This window comes from Vipera ursinii, assembly GCF_947247035.1.
Source record: "Vipera ursinii genome assembly, chromosome: 3".
Taxonomy (NCBI): Eukaryota; Metazoa; Chordata; class Lepidosauria; order Squamata; family Viperidae; genus Vipera; species Vipera ursinii.
This window is the reverse complement of record NC_139516.1, coordinates 92,883,622-92,911,131: the sequence shown is the minus strand read 5'-3', so window position 1 is coordinate 92,911,131 and position 27,510 is coordinate 92,883,622. Positions and strand designations below refer to the sequence as shown.

The following is a 27,510-nucleotide window of genomic DNA, read 5'->3' as shown; positions in this document are numbered from 1 at the left end:
TTAAAAGTTTGGTTAGGAGGACTTTTTATGGGCTGGGCACTTGAAGAATGTGAATACAACATCAGACAAATAGACCTTTGTGATTTCAAGAAAATTCAGGTAGAACACTCTAATATTTATTACATTTATATATATCAAGTTTATTGATGTACGTGGAAACATTCTAGAATCCATGTGGTATGAATTGTTTCATGTTTAGAATATAAAGATAATAAGTGAATTTAAGTGAAAAACCAAATAAATCAAGTTAATTTTCAAGAAAGCAATATATGCAAGACAAAATTGTGTTCAGGGCTGAAACCTTACAAGCTTGACATACTGTACCTGATATCCTATTGTCCACTAAGAACACTAGGCTTTATTTTGCAAGATTTTCAGCCATAAGTCAGCCTTTCCAAGTCAAATGGAAGACTTACAGTGCAATTCCATATATCAACAAATAAAGGACACTAGATTGGAAAAATATTGGAAGGAATCATGTGAAAGAGTCAACAAGAATCCAACTTTGTGTCAAGAACTCAAGGAGTTTAGTTAGTTCTCCCAAACTGCTGATGGGGTAATGACAAAAGATTTGATTTCCCTTCAGCATGTGATTTTCAAAGACTTCACACCCAGTAATGTTATTGCAATTTCTTAAAGTGGACGAGAATCCTTATCCACTTTCCCCCATGAGCTTCTGCAATGTTGCTTTTGCTCATTAGTGCTCATTTACTTTTTCATTTATAAGAATCTGATCTTGGAAATGAAAAGGTTGCTTCTGAAAGCATAGGAGCTGAAACAGGTGCTAGCTCTCATTGCAAACTAAAAAGACTCTGCATGCTGAAGATAAAATTAACATAGCCACATCCGGCACCAGTCAGTTGTTCAATACATCAAGCCTGTGCCAGGAAATAAACTAATGAAAGGCAAAAAACCGTATTTACATATGCACTGCTAATGGGGTGGCCAAATGCCGGGAAAAATTCATTTCTTCATTGTTGTACAGGAAGAGGGGAATTATTTCTCTCATTGTGTTCCACACTACACTTGACTAGAATCTCTCCCTTGTAGTTCAGCAAAGTACTTCAACACTTATCACTTACTAAAGAGGGCTGAACAAGCTATGTGAATTGTCTGATACTGAAATAATTACCAAGCTCTTCTCTATATTTTTTTTCTCATAAAGGAAATATTTTCTTTATTTTCTCTCTCTCATCTGCAAATGCTGTTGTGACCAAAAGTCATGTGAATCAATATCAAAAGTATTTTTTGGAGGAGCATAGAAATCATACCCAAGCATTGATCCTTATGAAAAACAAGAACAGAACTTGTCAGACCAAACAATTTGAGATCTAAAGTTTATTTCTGCTTACCTTGCTTATGTTTTCTGTTAAGACTGTCCATTAAAAGATAATTTGTGATCAACTGAATTCCTTTGGAATACTTTCAGTTCCATTGTCAGGGAGGGAGGAAAGAACAAAAGAAGAAAAGAAGGAAAGAAGGAAAGAAAGAAATATACAGTAAAGCATGAATTTTAAAGGCCTCCATTTGGCTAAATTAAGATGCAATGGACAAAATTTTTGTTTGGACTTTCAAAGAAACTTTACAAACTTCATATTGGACTTCACAAACAATTGATCTAATTGATAACTTTTATGTCATTACATAATTGTGATATGTCATTATAGGTACTGTACTGCATTTGGAAGGTCTACTGATATATATTGTATTTATTTGTTAATTTTTTATGCCATCCATCTCCTCTACAAGGTGATTCTGGGCAACTTACAAACAAGAAAGCAAAACTTGCTCTATTCTCCTATCAAAAGCAATTGGATTGTAAATGAAACAAGGTTACATCCTAAACCATTAATCCTTTTATTAATAAAGACGAATGGAATTACCATGCAGAATAGCACTTAGCAATAGCACTTAGACTTATATACCATTTCACAGTACTTTACTGCCCTCTCTAAGCGGTTTGCAGAATCAGCATATTGCCCCCAACAATCCGGGTCCTCATTTTACCAACTTCAGAAGTTTGGAAGACTGAGTCAACCTTGAGCCAGTGAGACTCGAACTACTGAACTGCTGGCAGCCAGCAATCAGCAGTAGTAGCTGCAGTACTGCATTCTAACCACTGTGCCACCTCGCTTTTGAATATTTGAATATTCAACTTTTGCCTACTATGGAGTACTTCTCTAAACTCATTCTGAAATTACCTTGATAATTTGGTTAAACAGGTTTAAAAGCTAACCTAAAATATACCAAGTTGTTTAGCCTTAAAGCTTGCTGCCTTTTGTTGACTTATAGTTTTCCCAATAAGGCTCAGTTCTCAGTGTTTCTTATTGGTTTCTCAGGATGTCTGTCATCATAATCTCGATTCTATTTACATTTCTTTCCTCTTGTTGAAGTTTGCATTTATGTTCTCAGAACCCAAAACCAGAACTTCATCTACAATTTTTTATATGCTGGGCCAACAGGAAAAGCAAGAGACTTATCATTTCCTGACTCAGAGCCATTGTATCCTGTGGATTGCTATGTCAGCATATGACTTTAGCTATAAGGAACCTACTTCCTCATTGGATCTCCCTATGCTGCTTAGTGTCATGTTGTTATAGGAATTGAAACAAGAAAGATGCATTGTACAGTCCAGACTCTACTATGCTCCATATAGAACTGCTTTGCAAGCCAATGAAGTAATTTAGAAAATGGTACCTTTAAAAAACAAAAACAAATCCTTGTACCAGGTCAGGTAGACAAATACTACTGTACAATGCTATAGCTGAAATCTGTACAGTTCTCTTGTTTCTACAACAGCACGTTCGGAAGTTTTATTTTTGGACAGCCTACTGATGATATTACATACAAATCTACCATCAAACATTTATCATTGTGGAGGCACAGTGGGTTTGCTTTGTTGATGAAACTAATAAAGCTGATGTCCTTTCCTTGTGAAAGTTTGCTCTCTCACATTTTCTCTATGTGCCTTACTGGGAATATCTGAAATGCCACCTTAGAAATACCTTTTTGTCAAGCCCAGAAAAGATATTTACAGTTCTGCTGAATCCTCTGCCTCATGTTTATCAGAGAATGGAAGAAGGGTTGGAAAGAAAGTCACTGGCGCATGTAATCACAGGTTTTCTCAGCAATCGCCCAAAGGCTTTACTTGAGGCCTGGAACAGAGACTTTTAAAAGTCAGTGGCAGATTTTCAAAGCCTCGGCTTTGCTCAGGATTTTGCACCTCAACGTATTAAACTAAAACCACACACTATTTCTTTCATTTTCCTTTGCCTGCCACTTTTTCCTCAGTATGGTACAGATTAAAGGTGTGATAGAAAATGAATGAAATAAACATTTGGGTGAAAGGGATAGCCAGCCCAAGTGTTTTCTTCTTATTAATTGTTTTAGCAGCATTTTCTAAAACAGGTACAATGGCACACGTAATTTCAATAAAATTTAACAAGTTTATTTTTATTTTTTTAAAAGACTGTTGTAGCTATAAACATTGCATTTTGGAGACAAATGAATCAACCCTGCTAATTGTTTTAACTTGAATGAGAAAGTTATAGCCAGGCTTATAGTTCTCACTGAAATTTAAAAAAAATGCTTTCATTTTGCTGGATCATGCCCAGTTTTATAAAAGTAAGACTCAAATCCTACATATACTCCGACAAAATTGAGTTCAGTGTCACTTATATCTGAGTTAGCCAGTTTAAGGTTGTACTGTAAGATCTTAATAACAATTAGAATGATAGCATAGCCTTCATCATGACTATATATTTTAAGCATAACTCTTATATTTTAAAAATATTTTTAAAAAATCTGGGAAAATATTCAGTGCCCGTTATTTGCAAAACTGAAACAAAACACAAAGATTAACATTAACTTATAAGTTTATAAAAAGGTGGGTCCAAAATATAAGAGAGGAATGCGGGTAGCAGAAACTAAATATAGCCATTTTTGACAAAAGTCTGTAATGCCTCAAGTTGTGTTGACAAGGAATTTTGAGGGGGGAGTAATTTTATATTTTCAAAATTTGTAGATAGCACTGAATCATAACACTGGCCAGTATTGAAGTTAGACAGGTAGAAAAGATATCCTATCAGGAAGAATGATCTACATCAGGGGTGTCAAACTTGCAACGCCATGTGACGTATCGCGACATATCATGACTTTTTTGCCATTGCTGGCAATGGGGTGGGTGTGGTTTTGCTATGATGCATCCAGCCCCCAGGCCAGCAGTTTGACACCCCTGATCTACATAAACAAAATCAATTCTTAGTGCTCATGGCACCGATTCAGTTCTTCATCGTATCTATGGTAGTGAATCCCATACAAACATTAACTTAGAAAGTATATTCTTTTGCCATTGCTTCTAATTGCACACGTTAGCATAGAAGTCTTCACTAAGGAAATCAAGCAACAATAGTAGTTCCCATAAGGACAATCAAGACCCTCTGAATGGCATTGAGGTAGCCACTGTTGCTAGAGTATCACAAGACATGTTCATTTGTGAGACCACTCATCAATATGTTCACCTGTTATTTATCTCATAAGACCTTTTAAAAGCTGCTGAAAACCTGGTTGTCCCAGATTTTTCTGGATAGTAACTAGAGCAGTCAAACAACTGATAGGCGATGGCACCATTAATTTGAATATGGAATATGATACTGGATTGGTTACACAACTGTTACTATGATATTGTCTACTAATACTGTATTGTTTATGAAGATGTTGTTTATTGATCTGCTTTTGGTAGAAATTTTTCAAAGTTATGGTTGTATGCCCTTTGGATTGTGACTAAAGGAGCTTAAAGGTATTTGAAAATTAAAAAAAAACCCTCTCATGAGCTTACCAAAATTTTATGGTAATTTTTTTTTAAAAAAAGTTTATTAAGTTTCTTCTTCTAAAGGAGGTTCCAGGTGGAACTATGAGTATTAAATGCAAAGCTGATAGTGAGGGCATAGTTCTCAGGGTATTTGTTGTAAAATGGATGCAGTTGGTATTTGAGGCAATTGATAACATCCCCAAACACCTATATTCATTGGAATGGGATTTTGAATACCAGCATTGCCAGAAGAATGGTGACAGAGACAGTAAAATTTATTTATTTTTTATTTATTTTATTATATTTTTATACCGCCCTTCTCCCAAAGGACTCAGGGCGGTGTACAGGGCAATAAATATAAAAAACAGAATACAAAAGTTAAAAAACCATTAAATATAATGCCCAAATTTAAAATTTAAAACAATAATTAAAAACATATTAAAACCCCAACCCTAACCCAACAGACCAGGTCAGATTGCTCAAATAAATACGTTTTTAGATCATGCCGGAAGGAGCGAAGGTCGGGGGCCATCCGGAGCTCAACCGGCAAGCGGTTCCACAGGTCTGGCGTGCCCACAGAGAACGCCCTCCCCCTGGGGGCCACCAATCGGCATTCTTTGATCGGAGGCACCCTGAGGAGGCCCTCTGTGGGAGCGCACTGGACGGAGGGAAGCTGACGCCGGCCGTAGGTGTTGCCGTAGGTAATCCAGACCCATGCCATGTAGGGCTTTGTAAGTCATTACCAACACCTTGAATTTCACCCAGAGGGCAACCGGCAGCCAATGCAGCTCACGGAGCAAAGGTGTAACATGGGAGTATCGGGAAACTCCCAGTACAACTTGCGCAGCTGCATTCTGCACCAGTTGATCAATGTCTATTGATCCTTGCAATGACTATTTTACTAACAATAGTTTAAGTGTTCTTGGAAATTTTTCAATTAAAATGTATAACAAGTTTATAAAGAGACTGATGTTAATGAAACTGGTTTCATCTGCTACCACTTCTAGTGCCATCAAAATATTGCAAACATTTGGAAAAAGTTCATAATATATAATACACTTCTCAGCATTCATATAGCCTTCTATATAATTATTTTAATTAAAAGATTGTAAGAACCTGCTCACTATGAATAAAAGTTGTCCATGACTGTACTAATCACAGTTGTGTGAAGAATTTGCTTATGATCTTTAATATTATTGAAATCCAGTTTATGTTTCTGTGTGTATGTCAGATATACGTACGGTGTTACTTGTCTCTTTCAGCTCCTGGATATATCTCCGTAAGCAGAAAATTTTTTGAGTGCCAATCAAAATAAAATCCCAGTTTGGGATTTATCCCTTTTAATCACACAAATGCTTGAAGCTCAATATGTAATGTTTGTGACTATATAACTAATTTCAAGGGCCAGTAATCTACTGCTTTCAGCTAACTTGGGACTGTATACAGAAATCATCACTCCATGAGCATGTGTTTTGTGTGTATTCAAAAGAGCAGGGGCTAGATTTATATCAGGCAGTGGGATTGTAGGTACTACAATAAGAAATTGGGGTCATGGCAGGTGAAAAGCATGAGCCATACCTTAAGAGACCACATGGGAATATGTACCATGAATGCTCTTCAAGGCCCCAATCATTCTGAAAAAGAACCTTGTAATTTCTCCTTTGACATCACCAGGTTCTCCAAAACAGAAGAAGAGAATGTTTACACCTTTCTCTGTTTTGTCTAATGATGTCAGAGGGCACAACATCAGCTACTTGTTGTGTAAGCTTGAGTAAAGTCTTGCCATCAAAAGTATCAGAGCATCTATCAAGTGTAGAATGTCCTATGCAAAGCTACCCTTGTAACTTCTACTTTTCTATGAAAAGAAGACCAATCTAATTTGCCCAGAATGCCCATTCTCTAGCCTAGATGAAACCAGGGCATGACCCTACCAGTTTCCTATAAAAATCCTGGGTTACTACGTAGTATTATATTCGTAGAAAGATGCTGTCCATGGCAGTTCCCAGAGGCATTAAGTGAATGTGGTAATTATTTCAGCTGCTTAGTCCATCTATCCTCAAAGCCAGGACTTATTTTTTAAAGAATAACTGGAAGAGATTGTCATTCATTATTGACAATATTAGATATCCATTTGGGGCCTTCTTAATAATTCTGGGGAATATGAGAACTCATTACTGCCAGGGAGTAGAGTATGCAGATATTGAAAAGCACATCCTACATCCTTTAATCTTAAATTCTCCTCCACAGCTGAGTCCTCTTCCTGAATAGGAGATATATTATAGCAACATAAGAAGTCACAGGGCACTTAGTTTTTTCCCCTGGTTGACCATTTTCATTTCCTAACATCTCACTTTAATATCCTACAGCTTACCGGTGGCAGGAATTTAATTAACTCATAATGAGAAGAATGTCCATAAATACATTGAAATTAGGTTAAGGGTCATTTGGAAACTGGCTCGATTTCCACTTTAAAAGTTTTCCAATGGACCATATCCTACATTTTAAATTCCAGTCAAGGGAATTTATCCTGAAGAAATGAACCTGAATTTTTTAAAAATGGCTTCAGATGCCTTTGATTGAAGTCTTAAACAAAATGCACTGAGAAATCTTATTTTTCATTAAGACTTATTTATGATTCAGCACAGTACTTTGAATGAAAAAAGCCCAAAATTAAATAGACTAAAATAGAATAGAATAGAGCTGGAAGGGACCTAGGAAGTCTTTTAGTCCAGCCCCTTGCTCAAGCTGGAGAACCTATACCATCTCAGACAAGTGACTGTTTAGCCTCTTTAAAAATCTCCAGTGATGGAGCACCCATGATTTCTGGGGGCAAGCTATTCCACTGGTTAATTGTCCTCACTGTCAGGAAGTTTCTCTTTAATTCCAGGTTGTTTCTCTCTTTGATCAGTTTCCAGCCATTGTTTCTTGTCCTGCCCTCTGATGCTTTGGTGAATAACGTGACCCCCCTCTTCTTTTTTGCAGCCCCTCAAATACTGGAATAATCAGGATTTAGTATACCCTAATAGGGAAAATATCCCATTACTGCTCTATGTTATCTCCAAGTGGAACTAATTTATGCACCAGTTGTAGCCTTCAATCAAATACAGCTTCATGTGTGGTGGTTATAGTTCAATGTGGACATGGACTATGTCAGTAACTAATAAACTTTTCTAGCTTCAGGGACAATTATGCAATTTTGTATGTAGTGGGTAGCCCTCAAATAATGTATTCTTTTTAGTGGCAGAAATCTCACAAGTTTAGCAAAATTGGGTGCAATTTGTTATCTAACATGATCTAAAAACCTATTTGTTTGAACAAGCCGGCCTGGTCTGATGGGTTTGGGTTTTAATTATTGTTTTAATGTAATTTATTTTTACATTTGGGCACTAGGGTTTAATTTGTTTTTAATTTTGTATTTTGGTTATTTTGGTATTTATGGCCCTGTTCACTGCCCTGAGTCCTTCGGGAGAAGGGCGGTATACAAATAAAATAAAATAAATAAATAAATAAATTTTATGTAGGCTTGCCAAGATCCTATGAGGTCCTATCACTGAACTTTGAAATGTCATTATCAAATTTTAAATTTTTGCTATTTTGTATATGGTCTTATCAATACTTTATCAAAATTATACACATAATTTTATGTGGCCTGTGTACTGCTTGAGGACACCAGCAATGCTATAATGCTCACAACCAGACTCTAAATACTGGACATATACTCTGGACATATACTCATGCTGTTTGTGAAAAATGTCAGAAGTGGTCATGAGTTCTTAAGGCTTTCCTCTGTTATAGATTTCTGGAACAGCCAAAAGACAGTGAAAAGAGAGAAGAGTTCCATTATTTTTTTGTGTTGTTGGATTGGCCATTTGTGTGTTAATGCATTGATGACATTTGAAAGTAGAATAGAATGCAAGTTTATTCATTGCTTTAGATTAATGTCATTGTATTTCTGTCTGCCATCGAGACACTTACAAAAAGGTCATGGTGAACCCAGACTGATTTGTCTTCCAGCACTCTAATACTTTAATCAGTACGTATCTGGTCAAATAAATTGTACCTGAGAATCCCATGGCTTTTCTATCTCATAGGAAAGGACTTCTTTGATTGCATTTTTTTTTCCAGCATCCCAATTTACTATTTTTATGATTTATTGTGCTTTTACATAGATAAGTTGTTTTTTTAAAGCCAAGCAAAAGTTCCTATTTTTCCATGTGCATTTTCCCCTTATACCCATTTTGTGCAATACATCTCCCAAGATACTGTATGTTTGAATATTATTCTGCATTATACTATATTCTGTATTATAATTAAATATGATTTATATGTGAATCAACCGATCCATCTGCCCCCACTTTATTTTTATTTTCTCCATTCTTCCCCTGTCACTATTTCCCTCAATTTTTCCTTCTGTTCTTTACTTTCCAAACTAGGTTTCTAGGTTGGTTTCGGGTCTTAAGCAAATAATTTGGTATCTGTGTGCTCAGATATATACTACAAAAATATTACTGATACATTATGTCATACATTTCTGCAGTGAAATAGTTCCAATCCTACAATATGTAATTCATTGAGGAGCCTTCTTTCGTGCCTCTGTTCTGGATTTCCTTTCCTGAGATCAGCTTCCCTTGCAGCAAATCTTTCCACATATATTAGATATATAAAATTAGATTGTGAAATTGCCAGCAAGGAAGATACACAGCAGAAGTTGTTTATTGGGTATCATTATGAATTGTTCCTCTGCAAAGAACCTCTTTGAATCAGGGAAGACACTGTGGTGAAAGAACAATAGAGGAGAACCTTGGGAGCTTTTATTTATTTATTTAGTGTATGGTGAGAACATAAAGAGAAATAAACACACAATCTATATAGTAATATGCAAACTTCTGCAGAGGTTTAGCAGTGGCCGTGTAACTAGATGTCCAATTTAACTATCTGGAGTCAGTTATGCTTATTGCGTATTTCAAGATATATGTTAGAAGAAGGGCTCCCTCCCTTACCATTCAGCCTTCAGCCTCCATGAACAATTCCTTTCAACATTCTCATGGGCAAATTGTATTGATTTATTTTCCAGGATCCATCTGCAGGGTCTTTCTTTTCCTTCCTTCCTTCCTTCCTTCCTTCCTTCCTTCCTTCCTTCCTTCCTTCCTTCCCTCCCTCCCTCCCTCCCTCCATCTCTTTCCCATCCATTTCAGTCTCAAAATGGACTCTATCTTTAGTACAACTACAGTATACACAATTTATGAGCATCATTAGAAAGGCCCAGTTGTAGCAAAGAATCAGAATCAGGAAACTTGACAACTGCACTGGAGAAGTTGTGGTTTAGCACTTAGAGTGGGCTGAGACTCTGAGCCTGTTGCTGCTATGGAAACTGTTTCGCCACTTAGATGAGCTTATGTTCTAAACCACAATGTGCTGCACATCCTCTTCCTTTTATGCAGACTTCTGAAAAAGAGAAACAGAAATGCACATAGCGAAACCACACATGTGTAACTAAGGACTCATTTGCTGAAGCTATCCTGTTTGCTGTATTTGTTCTAAATTAGTTAGTTGAAGATAAGATAAAGAGGAACTTGAAAGCACACAGTGAATTGCAACTAAGGAATAGAAATTAATTGTATTTTCAATTCAGGAGGCAAATTAGCCTCCTTTTTATTTCCAAAATGTTAACCTGAACTGGAGTATAGTGATATGCTCAAATCTGAATTTTCTGGATTTTGTGATGTTATTTCTTAAGATGCAATAATGGACCTAAAATACCTATTTTACAGAAGAATGTCTACAAGACGTTTATGTTACAGTAAAGGGTTTAATTATAGCTTAATTTCATGGCTTAGAAAATATGCACATTAGTAAAATTGCATGAGAAGCATACAAAATTGTGTTTGCATTTAAGTTGGAAGAAAGAAAGGCAGCTTGAAAATAAGCTGAACCAAACTTAAGATTGAAAAAACTTAGCCATGGTGAAACTGAAATAGGCTGGGTTGTCCATCCCTAGTCATGAGTGACTTCAACTTTCAATTCTTTAGATCAGAATTATTTTTACCTTGCCATATAGATTCTGACATATAGGTTGGGCCAGTTCCTCTCAGTTAATTAAAGAAGGCTGATTTCAACCATTGATGTTGTCTAATGAGTTTCATTCCTGAAAAACTTTGCAGAAATATCTAAACAGGTTTTTAAAAATATATTAATATTTTAGTGAAGACATTATTACAAGTTTTTATATTTATGGGCATTCTATTAATAACTTGAAATGGTTTTATTTGTCTCAATTAAAATCTAAACTTATCCATACAATTATATACAGTAAGCTAAAGGATGATGCTGGTGAAGTATGTTGTTCCAAATTAGATACTCTAGCAACTCGATCACTGCTAAGATATTCTTTTCCATTTTCAGAAGTTTTCAGGATATGGTAGAAAAAGGCAAGATGGAGGCTGTGAGGGTACTGTCTATTGCTACTGTGGTAGCGTGTCACATTAAAAAAAAAAGGCAAAGCCTGAATCATGCAATCCTGCCTGCCTTCTTGACTTTTTAACCATGCCCTGCATGTTAAAATAATGTAACACAGGGGTCCCCAACCTCTGGGCAGTGGCCCACTACCAGGCCGTGGCCACTTGGCCATCAGGCCACGTGATTGGCTGGCCAGTGTGCATACGTGTGTGCATGCACTTCCCCCTTGCGCTAGTGTAGCCCTGAGCATTGAATGAGTGCTAGGCCCGTCCCAAGCATCATGCGGGTGATAGGCCTGCCTCAAGCGTCATGTGGGCGATAGGCCCGCCCCAAGCATTCCACAGGTGCTAGGCCTGCTCTCAGTGTTTCATGGGTCCTAGCCCCAACCCCAGCTTCATGTGCACACCCCTGTTAGCATTGTGTGTGTGCACGTGGCCTTCCTTTCCCTCTGGGCCACCAACCTGGAAAGGTTGGGCACCTCTGATATAATATATCCATGTTAAAATAAAGTATCAAGAAGGAGGAAAACTGGATTATTTTGCAGATGGAGAAAATATAGAAAAAGACATTGCTTCTTAGATAATTATGCTTGAACTCATGTCATTGTAGACCAGGTGTGGTCTGTTGTTGAGTTAAAATTCAGATTATATCTGGCTTCCGCTCAACAAAACCTGATCTCACACTCAAACGTTTAGCAAATCTGTTTTTATTTTCAACATATCTCTGTTACAGTTCCATATAGCCCTTCTTTTACAGCTTCTGCTGGTGGTGGGTGCTCATCAGAAGAGCCTTTAAGAATTTTCAGGCTTCTTAATGTCAACTGCACTTAGGAGGTTAATTGGGGAACTGTGCAGGTTGAAAGAGCTTGCTAGCAATGTATGTTATAAGCCAATATTTGCAAAGCAGTTGCAATATTCATAGATTCTCCTGACAAAGCCAAACATATTTTTGTCTTTTTGTGACATAAGAATACTGCTTGTGTTCCCTGGACCATTCCATGACATGTCACCCAATGTTTTCTCTCCAGTTGCTACATTCATTTGATTGACAATGGCTTGTGCAAGATCAGCCTTTGAATCTTGCAGTTTGATCACACTCTTCTTTTAAAGCAAAATGTAACAACAACATACAGTAGTTAATGTTTAGCTGAGTTCTTTTTATCAGCTCTTTCCAGCTTCCATCCATTTCCTTTCAGATATTGTAATGGTAGGTGAAAAAAATCTCAGGTGAATGGGCCAAGAAAAACTGCCTGAAGAGGAGTGACCAGGTAAGAGACAGCACAGCCTCCAGCTGGATACTGGACAGAACAAGAGGCTCAGAAGAGACCCTCCTTAGCTTCCCAGACTGTAAAAGAGATGGAGGAAGAGTTATACTTTCAGACTTACAAGATTCTGTTATTGTAGCTTTACAATAAAGTAGAATTAGCTCATGTTTCCTGTCTGATATTCCTATTAAGGTTGACACTGATATGTATAACTTCAGTATGGATGTCTAAGGCATCGGACTGGGAATAACTGTTGTACTGTATAGACTCATTTGGATGTAATCAGAGAAGGATTTGCTTCTCAGTAAGCTTGCAAAAGATGCTTGCTTTATAATAGATTTGACTGTTGGAAACTCAGTTTAATTATCTTCCGCAATGCTGGTCTGCCTGGATAGACTATTATCAGTGTATTAGCATTCTGCATGCATGCTTGCAGTCTGACATACAGGTACATACCGTCATACAGTATGGGATACATCAGTAACAATCCTTCTCCCCCCCTCCTTCCTTGAAATTTATTTTATATACATTTCAAAAGTTTGAAACACCTTCCAGTTTTGGAAGAATTGCTTCTCTGAACTGCAGAAAGGTTACTTTTTGACCTCTGGGGTTTATAGCCATTAGATCATCTTGTGTGAAAAATCCTTTACTTCAAGACATGTTACTGGCAGCCATCTTCTATTTAAGAAAGATTTAGAATCTTGTACAAAGCAGACCATACAATGGCTGGAAAAAATAAGGTGGCAAACTTTTGCTGTTAGACCTGGAGTTTTGTAACCCAAGCCTTTAAAAAAAATTTAAACTTGACTTTAATAAAAGCCCCCCCCCCTAAAATGATCTAATATTAGTAAAACATTTTTTTTGTCAAAAACATGCCAAAAGTTAGCAATGTTTTCCTTACAAATATCATATTCATGTTGAAGTTCAAATCATGTAAACTTCTCTAAACTCCTGTGGACTATGTAAAATAAAAATTATCAGCTAGATATGATCACAGCCATAGGGTTTTTACATCTTGGTTTTTTAAAAGCAAGTCTCCTCATCAATTGACAGAGTGGCTCATGGCTACCTTCTTATAGTGAAACTGATTTCTATGACATAGAGTTTATTAGAGTTTGTTGGAGTTTGTTATGTTATGGTGCCATCTACTGATTTCTTGTTAAATGCTTTTTAAAAAAACTCAAGGATGAGCAAAGATAGCAAAAAGAATAACCTGATCATTGTCCTCCAGTCACCTTACCTTTCACAGCTGAATAATGGGATTCAAATATATATTATATGTTTGTGTGTGTAAACATACATACTTTCTATCCCATCACAAATAAACTTACTATCCCATCAGAAATAGTATATAAATCTTACTTTTCTACACGTCTGGACATATATACACCAGACACAAATGTAGACACAAATGTAGAATATAGACACCTATATTCTCTCTCCCCTCATACTAAATCATAATTTGGTTTGTTTGTTTTGGGTTTTAACATATAACGCAAGCCCAGTCACCGTGGATTGTAGCTTGGGAGTTATGTTTTAATGTGATCCAATGAAGCAAATCATGAGATGTAAGTGGTCCTCTATTTAAGACTGTAATTACGATTACCAGAGCAGACCCATTTTTAATGATCTTTTTTGCAGTGATCATTAAGGAAATTTGGTGGTTGTTTGCTTTGGGGCGGTTTTTGCTGGTAACTGGAAGTAAATGCCATTTTTTGGCAAAGCTAAATCGCAGTTATGTGACTGCAGGGCACTGCAAATGGCTGTAAATGCAGGCCCGTTGGTGAGCATCCAAAATTTAACAGTGGCAGTGGTTCACTTAACAAATGCAGCAAGCAAGTTTGTAAAATGGGGCAAAACTCACTTAACTAATTTGTGGCCTTCCTAAATTTGAGATAAGAAGTCCTAAGTAAGGGACTTATTTTCCCCAGAAAGCCATAAGTGAATCCAATTCTGAACAATCTCAAAGCCTTGAGTTTGAACCAGTCTGGGTTCCCTTTTGCTCGGCTGTTAATTCAGTGTAGAATTCCATTTAACCTACGTTTTAAAGTTTTATTGTGTGCTTTAACTTTTGTTAGCTCCATCCATAAAAAAGAAAAACAAAACCAGGACATAAATCAAATATATCATTAAATAAGAGGTTGGGAGGGGAACTATCAACTAGTTTAAATAATCCTTAGACACAAACTGGAATCTGAAAGTAGTAAAGCTTTCAAAACTGTTTATGTTGGATGGGGTGGGGACCCTACGTTTCATATTGATAATCCTATGTTAGTATTTTTAAAATGTATAGACAAAGCTGGTTCCTAGAAAACTCACAAAGGTATTATGTTACATTGAAGTATGCTTATGTTGGAGTTGACTTATTGAACAACAGAGTCTCTAGTCTGAAGGCATGTCATATTAACAACTATGTCTAATAGGAAAGTATGCACCTGTTGTACAGAAGCTGCAGTGTCATCTTGCGTGTCATGTCATCATCATGTAATAATGTGGATTATGCAGATTACATCATTTGAATTACATTTGATATAGTAAGATTGGCCAATATTGAATACTGGGAAATGCTACCCTTCAGTTACATTTAGCCATTTGGCAAGTACAGATTTCAAATAAAAATAAATATTTTTCTTGTAAAAAAAAATCTCTCAAACCTCCATTTGTAAAATATCTGGACCATTGTTTTTCATACTACATGGAAGGAAGTGTGTAGTGGTGTGCCCCAGGGCTCTGTTCTGGGCCCAGTGCTCTTCAACATCTTCATCAACAATTTGGATGAGGGGATAGATGGAGAACTCAACAAATTTGCAAATGACACCAAGCTGACAGGAATAGCCAATACTCCAGAAGATAGGCTTAAGATACAGGAGGATCTGGAAGGACTCGAACACTGGGCGCTATCTAACAAAATGAAATTCAATGGTGAAAAAAGTAAGGTTCTACATTTAGGCAGGAAAAATCAAATGCACAGGTATAGTATAGGTGGTACCTTGCTCAATAGTAGTAACTGTGAGAGGGATTTCAGAGTCCTAGTGGACAATCACTTCAATATGAGCCAGCAGTGTGCTGCAGCTGCCAAAAAAGCCAATACAGTGCTAGGCTGCATTAACAGAGGGATAGAATCAAGATCACGTGAAGTACTAATACCACTTTACAATGCCTTGGTGAGGCCACACCTGGAATACTGCATCCAGTTTTGGTCACCACGATGTAAAAAAGATGTTGAGACTCTAGAAAGAATACAGAGAAGAGCAACAAAGATGAATGGGGGACTGGAGGCTAAAACATATAGGGAACGGTTGCTGGAATTGGGTATGTGTAGTTTAACAAAGAGAAGGGTGAGGGGTGACATGATAGCAGTGTTCCAATATCTCAGGGGCTGCCACAAAGAAGAGGGAGTCAAGCTATTCTCCAAAGCACCTGAAAGCAGGACAAGAAGCAACAGATGGAAACTAGTCAAGGAGAAAAGCAACCTAGAACTAAGGAGAAACTTCCTGACAGTTAGAACAATTAACCAGTGGAACAACCTGCCTCCAGAAGTGGTGAATGCTCCAACACTGGAAGTTTTTAAGAAGAGACTGGACAGCCACTTGTCTGAAATGGTATAGGGTTTCCTGCCTGAGCAGGGGGTTGGACTAGATGACCTCCAAGGTCCCTTCCAACTTCTTCTTCTTCTTCTTCTTCTTCTTCTTCTTCTTCTTCTTCTTCTTCTTCTTCTTCTTCTTCTTCTTCTTCTTCTTCTTCTTCTTCTTATTATTATTATTATTATTATTATTATTATTATTATTATTATTATTATTATTACAATGTATACATGTCTCCATTTTCCTCCTTCTTAGGCCAATCAACACCACCAGGAACAACATCTATTAAGGCGGCCACAAATGGTAAGCAATATGTGTATTTAATTTGTTTTTGTGAAATCTTTGCTTTTCATAGGATATGATCTTATGCCACAATAGCTGTTCATCAGCAACATCCACATGAGCAGAACCCTGTTAAGAATTGAGGGCAATAGGATGGAGATGTATCATTACAACTTTGAAATCAAGCTGCTATAAAATGACTAAAAACGGAAGAGGGTTTGCATTCTATCCATATATAATCAATGTCACTACATTAGTCAATGGAACTAATCTCTGAGCAGCTCAGTTGCCTAGAGGTTAAGACTCTCGCCTCAGGAGGCTGAGAGTTCGATCCTAGGCTGAGGCAGATGTTTCTGTACCAGGGTGCAAAGAGAAAATATCTGCTGTGAATTCTGCATAGGTTTCAGGAAGGACAGTAAATGTTCAGCTCCATTCAGTCACCCTGACTCCACCCCAATGCAAGGGATGACAGAGTTGTAAAAAGAAAAAAAATGCTACTAACCTTTGAAGGGGAGTAACATTATATTTGTCTGTCTACATTTTTTGGAAATATTGGTTTATTTTGGCTTTCCTTGTTTTCCCTGGGGTTGTTAATTTGAGCTTATCTACACTGCCCAGTTGTCCCATTGCCAAAACAGAAAGGAAAAAATGGACAATGCCATCCTCTATGGATTTCTGACTCATAAAAGCAGCTTCAAGGTGTGATTTTCTGCTCTGTCTCTGAAATACACTTTCCCATCTTATGTCACCTAAAGTCAGTGGTGGGATTCAAATATGTGAACAACCAGTTCTCTGGATGGATGCCGCTTCCAGAAGTCCATTCTGGGCCTGGGCAACAAAAAATTAGCTACCGGTTCTGCCAAAGTGGTGCGAACCAGCTGAATCCCACCATTACCTCAAGTGTTCTTATCCATTTAAAATAGTTCTTTGCAGATGGCTTGGTGTATAAGTGTGTACACAAATACACACTCACATACACTTATACACAATAGTGTAGACACCTACCCACAGAAGGGAAAATAATTCACAGTTGGGTTTTTTGGAGGGAGAGAATAATAGCAAGGGACAGCAGTAGAGAGATTGTCCAATGGAGGATGTGATAGCTTATCATTTGAAATTAATACCTTGCAAGCTATTGTAAGAGTGTCTTGGTCTGGAGAGGATTTTATTAAAATGATTTAATCAAATTTGCATGAGCACAGTACAGGAGCAACTTAAATGTATGGATATGCTCTATGTTTGTGTCTTATACTTTCACTGGTTTGTAAACTGTACTCAGAAATGTGGTTGCTGGATCATATGCTAACAGTATAAATGAATCGTGGGTGTCCTTTCTCTCTGATGTATGTTTAATCAGTTCCTTTCCAAGGGGCAAATGCTAAAAATATTACTTGGGTTAATTATGTTCTAATTGTTTTTACTAACTTTTGGAGACATTTCACTGACTTTCTGATCAGTGAAGTTAGGCTTATGCAACTTCCAGGAAGTTTTTCAACAACAACAATAATAATAATATAATTGAAGAATTAGAAGGGTTAAAAGTGCTAAAAATGCACATTGCGGCTACCATAAACTTTATCAGGAAATCAGTATTCTTCTAAAATGTAATTGTATTTAAACATTAAAATGCCTTTAATATATTGCTAAATTTAAGGACAGAAGTGATATTAGAGTAACAATATGAGGGATGGGTGAGTAGAGCTGTGTTTTGCAATGTTTAATTATAAAGCCCCTGGTAAGTGGTCTCAGGTCATTACTGTGTTTTATACATTTCTGAGTGAACCAGATCAATTTGTGGGATTTTTTTTAATCTGTGCACAATAATGCTGTTTTTCCCCCCATTCCTTATCTACCCTCCATAGGAAAAACAACTCCTGACTTTTCCTTGACACCTTCACGCACCACTCCATTCTCACCTGCAAGCACCTTTGAAGCAAAGCCTGGTTCTCCAACCAACGAAACAGTACCTCCTCCTGTTCCTCAGGCTGTTAATTTTACTGAAACCTCTCTTAGCACAAAGAGTGTGGCTTTCATTGCTACTTCTGCTTCCCTCACAATCTCAGGTTTGCTTTAGCGATTCAGGCATAAGGAAACTAAGCTAAACTGAGAAATTCAGGTCATAATGCCTTGTAAATATTGTCTATTTGCATGGGAAAACTCTATGTCTATGTTGAATTCCTTAGGGCTGGAAGCATTTTATTGGGACTCTTGATTATACAATGTTGCAATGCAGGAAATTTGGTAATGGTGTCAGTTCTGCGATCTGGAATGATCCGTCTCTATGTCACCTATCCCCAACCTGGCTCCTTTCAGATGTGTTAGACTCATAACACTCCAAGTTCCCATAGACTGAGACTGGTATGCTGAGAATGCTGGGAACTACCCATCTGGATGGTATCTGCCTAGCAAAGGTTGTTTATGTATGTATCTATACAATGAAGTAGGAAATGAGGCAGCGGCTCTTTCTGTAGTGTCTGAGAGGTAAATACATGGAAAAATTGGTGAAGTTGACGTATCTCAGCAAGGCAGAGGCTGGCCTTAAGTCTGTGTTGTTTTATGCATCAGGAAAGGCTGAACCCCTAGGGAGCTTTCAGCTAACTCTTATCTGTTAAATGATATTCAGAACCATCTCTTCCTCCTCCCCCCTCCCGAGAATTTTGAGATTCAGGAAAGTTAAGATAATTTGCTTAGTAGAGCAATAAGTGAAACAATTAGTGGGACACGTGTGCTATGACTATGCACAAAGATAGGCCGATGCTTGGGCCAATATGCAACATTATGTAACTGACTCTGAGTGAGATGGACAGTATCTAAATTTGACAAATAAATAAAATATTATAAAATATGCATGAACCTGTTTGTGTGCACACTGTCTGACTGATTAAACTGTGACAAGTTTTTTTTGTGTGCTCTGACCATAGAAAGCAGGACTTCTTAATCTATGGATTAAACTCGCCTGAGAGTTTCAAGCAATATGTGTGTGTGTGTGTGTCTGTGTATGTCTCTCTGTGTGTGTCACTGTGTGCACATATCTATGTGAGTTAAAAATTACTTGCAGGAAGATTGAACGGGCTGTGAAAACATGCTCTGGGGTTTGTGTTTTTTTGTGTCTGCAAAACCTAGAATGAGCATTACAGTATCACAGGGTTTCACAGCCCTTGTGATATTTAGATTAGTATATTAATAGATTAGATATAGATTAACAGTAGTACATTTATCATGGTCACTGGCCAGTATTTTATTATTTTTTGTAAAGACATTACAAGGTTCAAATGCATAGAAAATTTTGAGATGTTTAATAGGAATAAATAAAAGAACATTACCAATGCTAAAAGGATGCTAAAGTCTAAACCCTTCAAAACAGTTCAAAGGCAGAAAGAGATTAACATTTGATTATTAATTGATTATTTTAATTGATTATTAAAACATAAGTGGCATGTTATTTCTTGTCCAACCCTAACATCAGTGTGATCTTTAATTTTATTAAGGGAATCTTATAAATCTTATAAAGTAGCATAGGCTATTGTGGCACTGAATCAGTAGCACTGAAATCAAGGTATTATTAAATTCAAAGGGAACTGAATTCAGCAATTAATATAGCTTGCATGAATCTGCTTATATTTCAGTATAGAAAAATTATGGCATCTAAATATCTTTTCTAAATCCTTCATGGCTCCTCTATCAAGTTTGTGACATATTTCTTAACAGGTTGTTCCTTTACAGCAAGCCATGGGATGAAAAACACACACCAAAAGGCTAATTTGGGCCTAATCTGATTACCATCATGACAGACCACTGTTTATCATGACCCCTGATTGAAACCACTGGGAGGTGTCATAATCTCTAATTAAGTAGGGGAAGGATTGCACCTTAAATTAACATTAGTTGTATACATTTCTAATCAGAAGTAAATTCCGTTGCATTTAGGAGCTGTTATTGTGCAGTCGATTGCATGTAGCATGTAATACATTGTAATGTGTAGTTGTGTAAAAGATTATACTTTTAAGTTTTCTACTTTTGATTTGAAAAAGCAGCACAGCGCATTTTCTTTCCTTTCAAACTTTAAAATTGTTTCCCTAGATGGGAAATATATTAGCAGTTATTTCTGGATGTGATGCTAACATTCTCTTTATTTCCTTGGCAGATGATGGGAATACTTTGTTTACACCAACCACTGGCACCACAACAAGCATCTCTTCAGCCCTTCCAAACACCACCTCCATAGGTGACAAACCTGCACCCATTTACTTACTGTCCATCCAAAGTTTTTGAATACAGTTAAAATTTGTTGAAAACATTTTTTCTTCTAGAAGTTGACTGAACTGAATGGGAATCATGTAGAAACTGTTTCTGAATTCTGCATTCAGCCCTATAATCTGAAGGAAGAGCTAAAACTCATAAAGTACTTGATTCAGGGGTTTTTGTTGTTGCTGTTTCTGATTCAGTGTTGACTCCTGAACAGATCACTGGAGCTTTCTTGGCAAAATTTTCAGTAGTGGTTTGCCCTTGCCGTCATCTTAGGGTAGTAAGAGAGTGACTGGCCAAAGGTCACTCAGCCGGCTTTGTGCCTAAGGCGAGACTACAAACCTTGGTTTCCTGGTTTCTAGCCTGGTGCCTCAAACCCCCATGCCAAACTAACTCTCTAATTATTTATATGTATCCAATTCATTTTAAAGTATTATAATTACTTCATTGTACTATTACAATTTTGTAAGAAGGAATAGGCATTAAAATAGGCCTACCATAAAACAATAGTGGGTTTTTTCCCTTAGAGTGGCACTTTATATATTTATTGATTATTTACTAAATCATTTTATATGGCTGCCTACCTCACAGATGCTATTCTAGGCAGCTAACAGCACATGAAAATCAATGCAGAAAGCTAGAAATAAAGAAAGTTATGATGGTTGCTAATAACCCCCCCCCCCAATAAATATAGAACAATATTGATATCATTTCACGTGCCATCTAACCTCCTGTCTCCCATGCTCTGGAAGACATTCAGATCTTCAATGGTTTGTAAAAGACCAACAGGGCCAGGGGCTATCTAATCTCTATAAAAAAAAAAGGTCCACTTCCTAGATCCTATTAGATGGCATTATTTAATTGAGGGAACTTAAACTGTGATCTTCCTATCAGTCTTAGCAAGACTGATAGAAACAATTGGAGAAAAAATGGTCTCACAAATAATCCAGTTTTGTGCCAAGAATGACTGAATCGCAACCAGCACTTTCAATCCCACCCAATGCAACTTCGCAGGGCAGAAAATTAATATGAGAACACCAAGATGCCCCATAATGGCCCATACCACTGCATGCTAAACCTAGTGCAACTTCCACATAGTCTTCAAGGGCAGCCCCACTACATTTATGTAACATACGAAATGAATTGTAATAATCTTAAAGTGTGTATGCTCCCGTGAAAACATGTATGGGTCAAATAATTTCATTTGAAGGGTAAATCTTGATCACGATTTTTATCCTCATGCATCTGCTATAGAATCAATCTCCAAAAACAAGATTTTTATAGATTCCTAAATTTTCATTCAGGAAAATTCTGTCAGTTATAAAGCTGTAAATTGCGTAACGGCCATACAGCCACAGAACATCTCCGAAAACAGGTGGGAGGTTTTTGTGTAAAGGCAGGCCTGTTTATGCACCTGCTACAGCGCTAATGGACCATATCCTATTGGCCTCACAAGTTGCTTACTGAAAAGCATTCTGCTTTTTGAAACTGGGAATGACTTTGAGGATGGTTGAGAAATTGCAATGGCCAAAGAGAAATGGATGGGTTAGTCTTTGGCAATGCCCATGGCAAAAAAACATCCTCTCCAATCTCTACATAGAAATCCAAAATGCAAGAAAGAACAAAATATCTATGGCAATACTCAGTCATTCAGGTCATGGTTGTCTCAGAGGTGCTTTTTCAAAAGGCAACTTTTGAAGAATTCAATCTGAACTGAAGAAGCTTCTTGGGTGAGAAGTGAAACATCTTCAAGGACAAACAAAATATTAAGTTTGCTCTCTCCTTTTAAAGTTCCCATCCTAATAAATCCCCTCTCTTCAGGCTTGCTAAGGAGAAGAATTAAGTACGCTTTGACAAATCAACTAGGTCAGATCCTTGCAGTTTGCTTTATTGCACTGGATGAAGATATGCCCATGCATGTATCTCTAAAAACACGAAGGAGCATTGTGACAATCCAAACCTATGATTACTATAACAATGGCAATGCATTTCTGCATGATTGTTATATGTGTCTCAATTGATTACACAGACAACTATAACATAAATCATCATTCAAAAACTGTGAGGGCGAGATTTACAAGCTTCCAAATGTGTTTCAAGTACAGTCTTAAGACTGAAGGTTAAAGTAAGATCTTGCTTATGCATCTCAATCTTCAAATAGCTTCAGCCATGTTTTCATAGGATGATCTAAACCCATTGCTGCTGTTAAATAGTCAGCAGAGTCAGTGGAAGAGGCCAGTTGAGGATAAACTGGTTGACTATGCTCTACCCTGCAGGTTTCTGTGATCTGTACATCATAATTCTGCTAAAAATTCTCAAGCAGAACACTGTATATGTAGTGTTGAATGACAACAGGAGATGAATGGGGCTTTGCATTATATTAGGATCTACTGGTATAGTATACATTTTCCACCAAAGTAGCCGGTTATTCCCTATCAATAACTACACATCACAGAGCATTTACACTGTGATGTTATGATGTCTTTCTTTCACTGTAAAGAAGGAGGTTATAGAACGGTGGAATGTTACTGCCCCATGTAGCAAGGACAGTAGAAAGCAACAACTATGTCGTACTGTGCCACAACCTTAATAAAGATTCTGAGCATGTTTAACTTCCTCGATGTTGGAAAACTTTCTGAAAAAAGAGGGTGGAGGACATATTTATTATATGGCTCCCTTTCAATATTGCATACAAGGTAATTAAATTCTGGTCAACTCTGATGCACGTTTGGCAAAAGTTTTCCTGAAGTTTTCATAAGGCAAGATTACAGTATGGTTACTCTTAATATGCTTGTTTGAATAGTGTATTGGGCAATTATCCAGCTATAGGAAGTCCTCATCTTAATGAGAATTTGTTTAACAATGGTTCAAAGTTATAACAGTCTCATAAGAAGCGGCTTATGACCTGGACTCACACTTATGATGGCTGCAACCTCCCCTGCAATGACATGATCATAATTTGGGAATTTGGCAACTGACTCTCTATGCAACCAGTTGCAATGTCTGTCATCATGTGATCACAATATACAACTTTTTTGGGGGCAGTTTCTGATTAAATATGGCAAAAAATCCCCATTTTGGAAGCTGTGATCAAGTGATTCTCTTTACATCACTCTAACAATTTCATAAAATTGAGTCTGTTCATGGGGTAACTCAACTTGATCATAGTGATTTACAACATAAATTACAATCCCAATTCTGGTGGTAAATTGAAGATTACCTGCGTTTAGTTTAATAGCTGTGAAGCTGTTACAAACTCTGCAACTGTTTGGAGCAATCCAACTCACCTTATCCAATATAAGGGTCTGGAGACGTCTGATATAGCCAAGAGTTACTGAAGTATCTACTGAAATCACAGAGATAGATTATATTCTGAAATTAAACTATGATTGATGTTTGTTGAAGTCTGATGTCATTAACTGGGCAGATCATTTCAGCATGGTTTATGAGCCACATCCTAAATATAGCCAGATGCTGAATATCCAATTATTATTTTCATGAAATTATGAAGTAATTCTATTAAGCAATGCAACATATTATTTAATCTTCCTCCTCTCAACCAAAACACAATGAAATATGTACATGAATGTGTACATCCAAAAATATTAATATTAAATAAAATTATATTTTTTCTCTTAAAGGCATTTGCTACACATGACTTTCTCTTATTTTTGTTTTTTTCTTTACAGACCATCATAAGGATTGTGGTAAGTTTTTAATTTTTTACACACACAATCCCCGAAGATGAAATATATTATAACCATTTGAATAAGAAAGAAGCTCTATCAGTTTAAAAGATTGCCTCCCCAGTTGTTTTGGATTCTCTTGTAGTATTAAAATATACATATACACATGCCATATAAATTATTATACTTTTTTTTAAAAAAGAAGAGCTTTTGTTGGAATCCTTAGCAGAGAATCATTTTCATGGGCTCTTCATCTGTATTTGTCCATTTGGTAACAAATACAGATGACTAAACAGTTCATTTAGTGACTGTTCAAAGTTACAACGGCACTGAAAATGTGACTTATGGCTGTTTTTCACACTTATGACTGTTGCAGCATCCCCATGGCCACGTGATTTACATTTGGATGCTTGACAACTGACTCACATTTAGGACGGTTGCAGTGTATCCCGGGGCCACGTGATCCCCTTTTGCAACCTTCTGACAAACAAAATCAGTGGGAAAGCCAGATACACTTAACAGGCAGGCTACTAACTTAACAATTGCAATGATTCACTTAACAAATGTCTCACTTAGCAACATAACGTTATGGCTCAATTATAGTCAAAGGTCGAGGACCACAGGCAGCTTGCTTAATAAAAGTGCTTTTAATAAACAGAACAACAGAGCAGAGATACAGGTGAGCCCTGGATAAGCCACATTTGACAATGTCGCTGTGATAACATCATCAGTGTTTCTCAACCTAGGCAAGTTTAAGCTGTCTGGACTACAACTCCCAAAATTCCCAGCTAAACATACTGGCTGGGGAATTCTGGGTTCTGGGTTGAAGTTCAGACAACTTAAAATAGCCAAGGTTGAGAAACACTGTTCTATCTAGACTGAAAATGTTGCTGAACTATCCCTCTATTCTCTACTTCCTGGAGGATTTAGTATTAAAACTGTGTAATGTAAGTGTCTTCCTGTTTGAGAATGAAAATTTCCAGAAAAGGTGAGTTGGAAGCATAATTTGGCACTTTGGATCTGTTAGTCTTTGTTGAAGTCTAAGGATATGTTGTATGGTCTCTGAGATAGCTTTGTCCAGACCCATCGTTTTTAGTCTTTAAACTGACAGGCTGCAAAGAAAAAAAATGTTTTTCCCCTAAACAATTAAATTAATCTGTAAGAACTAGTTGGGCCAAATTTCCATAATTTATTTTCAGTTACTATCTTAAGCAGTATAGGAAAACCTAATCCAGATTGAGTAAACACATCAAGGGCCCTGAAGAATGATTTGAGGTGGCTTCATAAATCTAATCAGAAAAAAATTAGATCACACTGATTCTAGACGTTTTGTGTTTTTATAAGAGCGGAGTCATTGCCATAGAGCAGAAGTGGAATCCTCTGAGTACTAAGTAGTTTAATTAATACAGGAATAAAACTGTAAACTTATGATTTACATTTTATTATCTCATTTGTGGCCTTCGGTGGATTTAATTCTTACATCCAACTTTTATTTGTTCATTTGTCTTGTAGACTCTATTCACCTTTCTAAGAAAGTTACAAAGGATGCTCCATACCTTATGTTTAATGGATCATTAGATTTGCTGAATGTTGCCTGCAGTTCTTGTGATTGGAACAAAGAGAACAATACTTTATCTCGTCTGAAAGAATGCCAAAACTATACCATAACAGCAAAGTTCAACAAGGATTGCGAGAGAGATTTTTATATTTATGTTCCCGTTTCTGGTAATTATAATTCACTAAAACAAAATCCACATTATTGCTTTTAAGGGTTGCTGTTTTCCGAACTCTGTTAAGCCTGCATTAAACATCATTTTGGGGTAGGGCTGTATTGCTTCTTAGCAATACAGAGTACAAATTTAGCTAAATGAGATGGACCAAATAGACACGCTTTAATGCTGTGGGAACAAGACAAATGAGTTTCTTAACAGTGATGGGATTCATGTACTCATGGCAACTGTAAATGCCAAAATTGCCATTGTAAACCAGAACAAACAAGTGGCATCATGCTTTACAACTGCATCACTTAGTGATGGAGTTGCTGGTCTGAATTACCATCATTAAGCAAGAACCTGAACTTATCTTTACTTTGACTATCGGAATTTTTAAAATTATGAAATCCTAGCGACTCTTGAATTTGCTAGCTAGGTGAGGCTGGTAGTAATTCATCAGAAAGCTATTTCCTGATTCAAAAACACTCCCTTCCTGTCTGACATGATCTCAAGATCCCAAGTGTTACCAAGTATCACTCTCCCTTTGAAGAATATTTTGCAACAAACTTAAAATAGGAATGGCTGAGGCATTTTGCTTTTCAAATGTAAAACTGAAGGTTTAGCAACCTTCAGGGAATTTATCCAGGAATCCCATTTAACAGCTGAAAGCCAGAAACTGCTTTCACTTGATATACCTGCTTCCCTCATCCCACAACTTGTATCCCAGATTCCTTACAAGCTGTGGTTGATAGGCAGATGAAGATTTCAGGGCGAGAAGCATGGGAGAAACTAAGACAACCTATTCTCTGGCTGGAAATGGTGTTTTATACTTTAGTATCGTTGAGAGAGTAATGAGCTGGTAGACAAGGTCTATCAGCCCATGGAAGAAAAAGAATTTCCAATGTTGTGATCTCAATGTGAGAAAAGATTCTTTGAAAAGAGTAATAAGGAGCTGCTCATCGTTGGAATTACACTTCCACCTTTCTTCTTCTTTCTTGTTTGTTGAAAACTTTGTTAATGTTTCATCCAGTGTATAGTTTGGTAACCCACGTAAATGAAGATGTAATTTTCCAGCATTTTTTAAAACATGAAAAATACTTAAATGAATTCATTTTTTCTCTCTCCCTCTCTTTCAGAAAACAAGCAATTGAATAAAGCTTACAGTAATACTACAATAACTTTATTTTGGGACACTGATGCTGGGTGTAAATTGAAATATTCATATTGTTGCTTCCAAAATGGTAGGATTTTTTTTTAATGGAATCAATTTGGCATTTGATCTAAAATTGATGGGGAAATCAAAAAGTACTTTGTATATAAGAGCTTCACTTTATAAAAGATAAAGGCACTATTATAAAAATGTTTCAAACAATTTGAGTTTTCATTTTATGTACATATAGGAAAGCTTCATTGAGCAACTGACTTATACAGTGATGGAAAGTGACTTTGTGACCAGTCCTCACATTTATGA

General features: G+C 36.9%; 1 protein-coding gene across 4 annotated transcripts in view; it reads left to right on the top strand.

Moving 5' to 3' along the window:
- Positions 1-27,510, top strand: part of PTPRC (protein tyrosine phosphatase receptor type C) — an 87,908-nt gene that overhangs the window by 24,694 nt on the left and 35,704 nt on the right. For 3 of the 4 annotated variants that reach the window (XR_014492134.1, XM_083359775.1, XM_083359776.1), the window contains 6 exons: positions 16,370-16,417; positions 18,259-18,459; positions 20,541-20,621; positions 24,331-24,348; positions 25,840-26,052; positions 27,176-27,280. Coding sequence is in view for 3 of the 4 variants with exons in the window: in XM_083359775.1 (XP_083215901.1) it covers positions 16,370-16,417; positions 18,259-18,459; positions 20,541-20,621; positions 24,331-24,348; positions 25,840-26,052; positions 27,176-27,280 (666 nt within the window). In the remaining variant the exon portion in view is untranslated. The remainder of the gene's footprint in view (positions 1-16,369; positions 16,418-18,258; positions 18,460-20,540; positions 20,622-24,330; positions 24,349-25,839; positions 26,053-27,175; positions 27,281-27,510) is intronic. The other variant, XM_083359777.1, reaches the window with a different exon arrangement.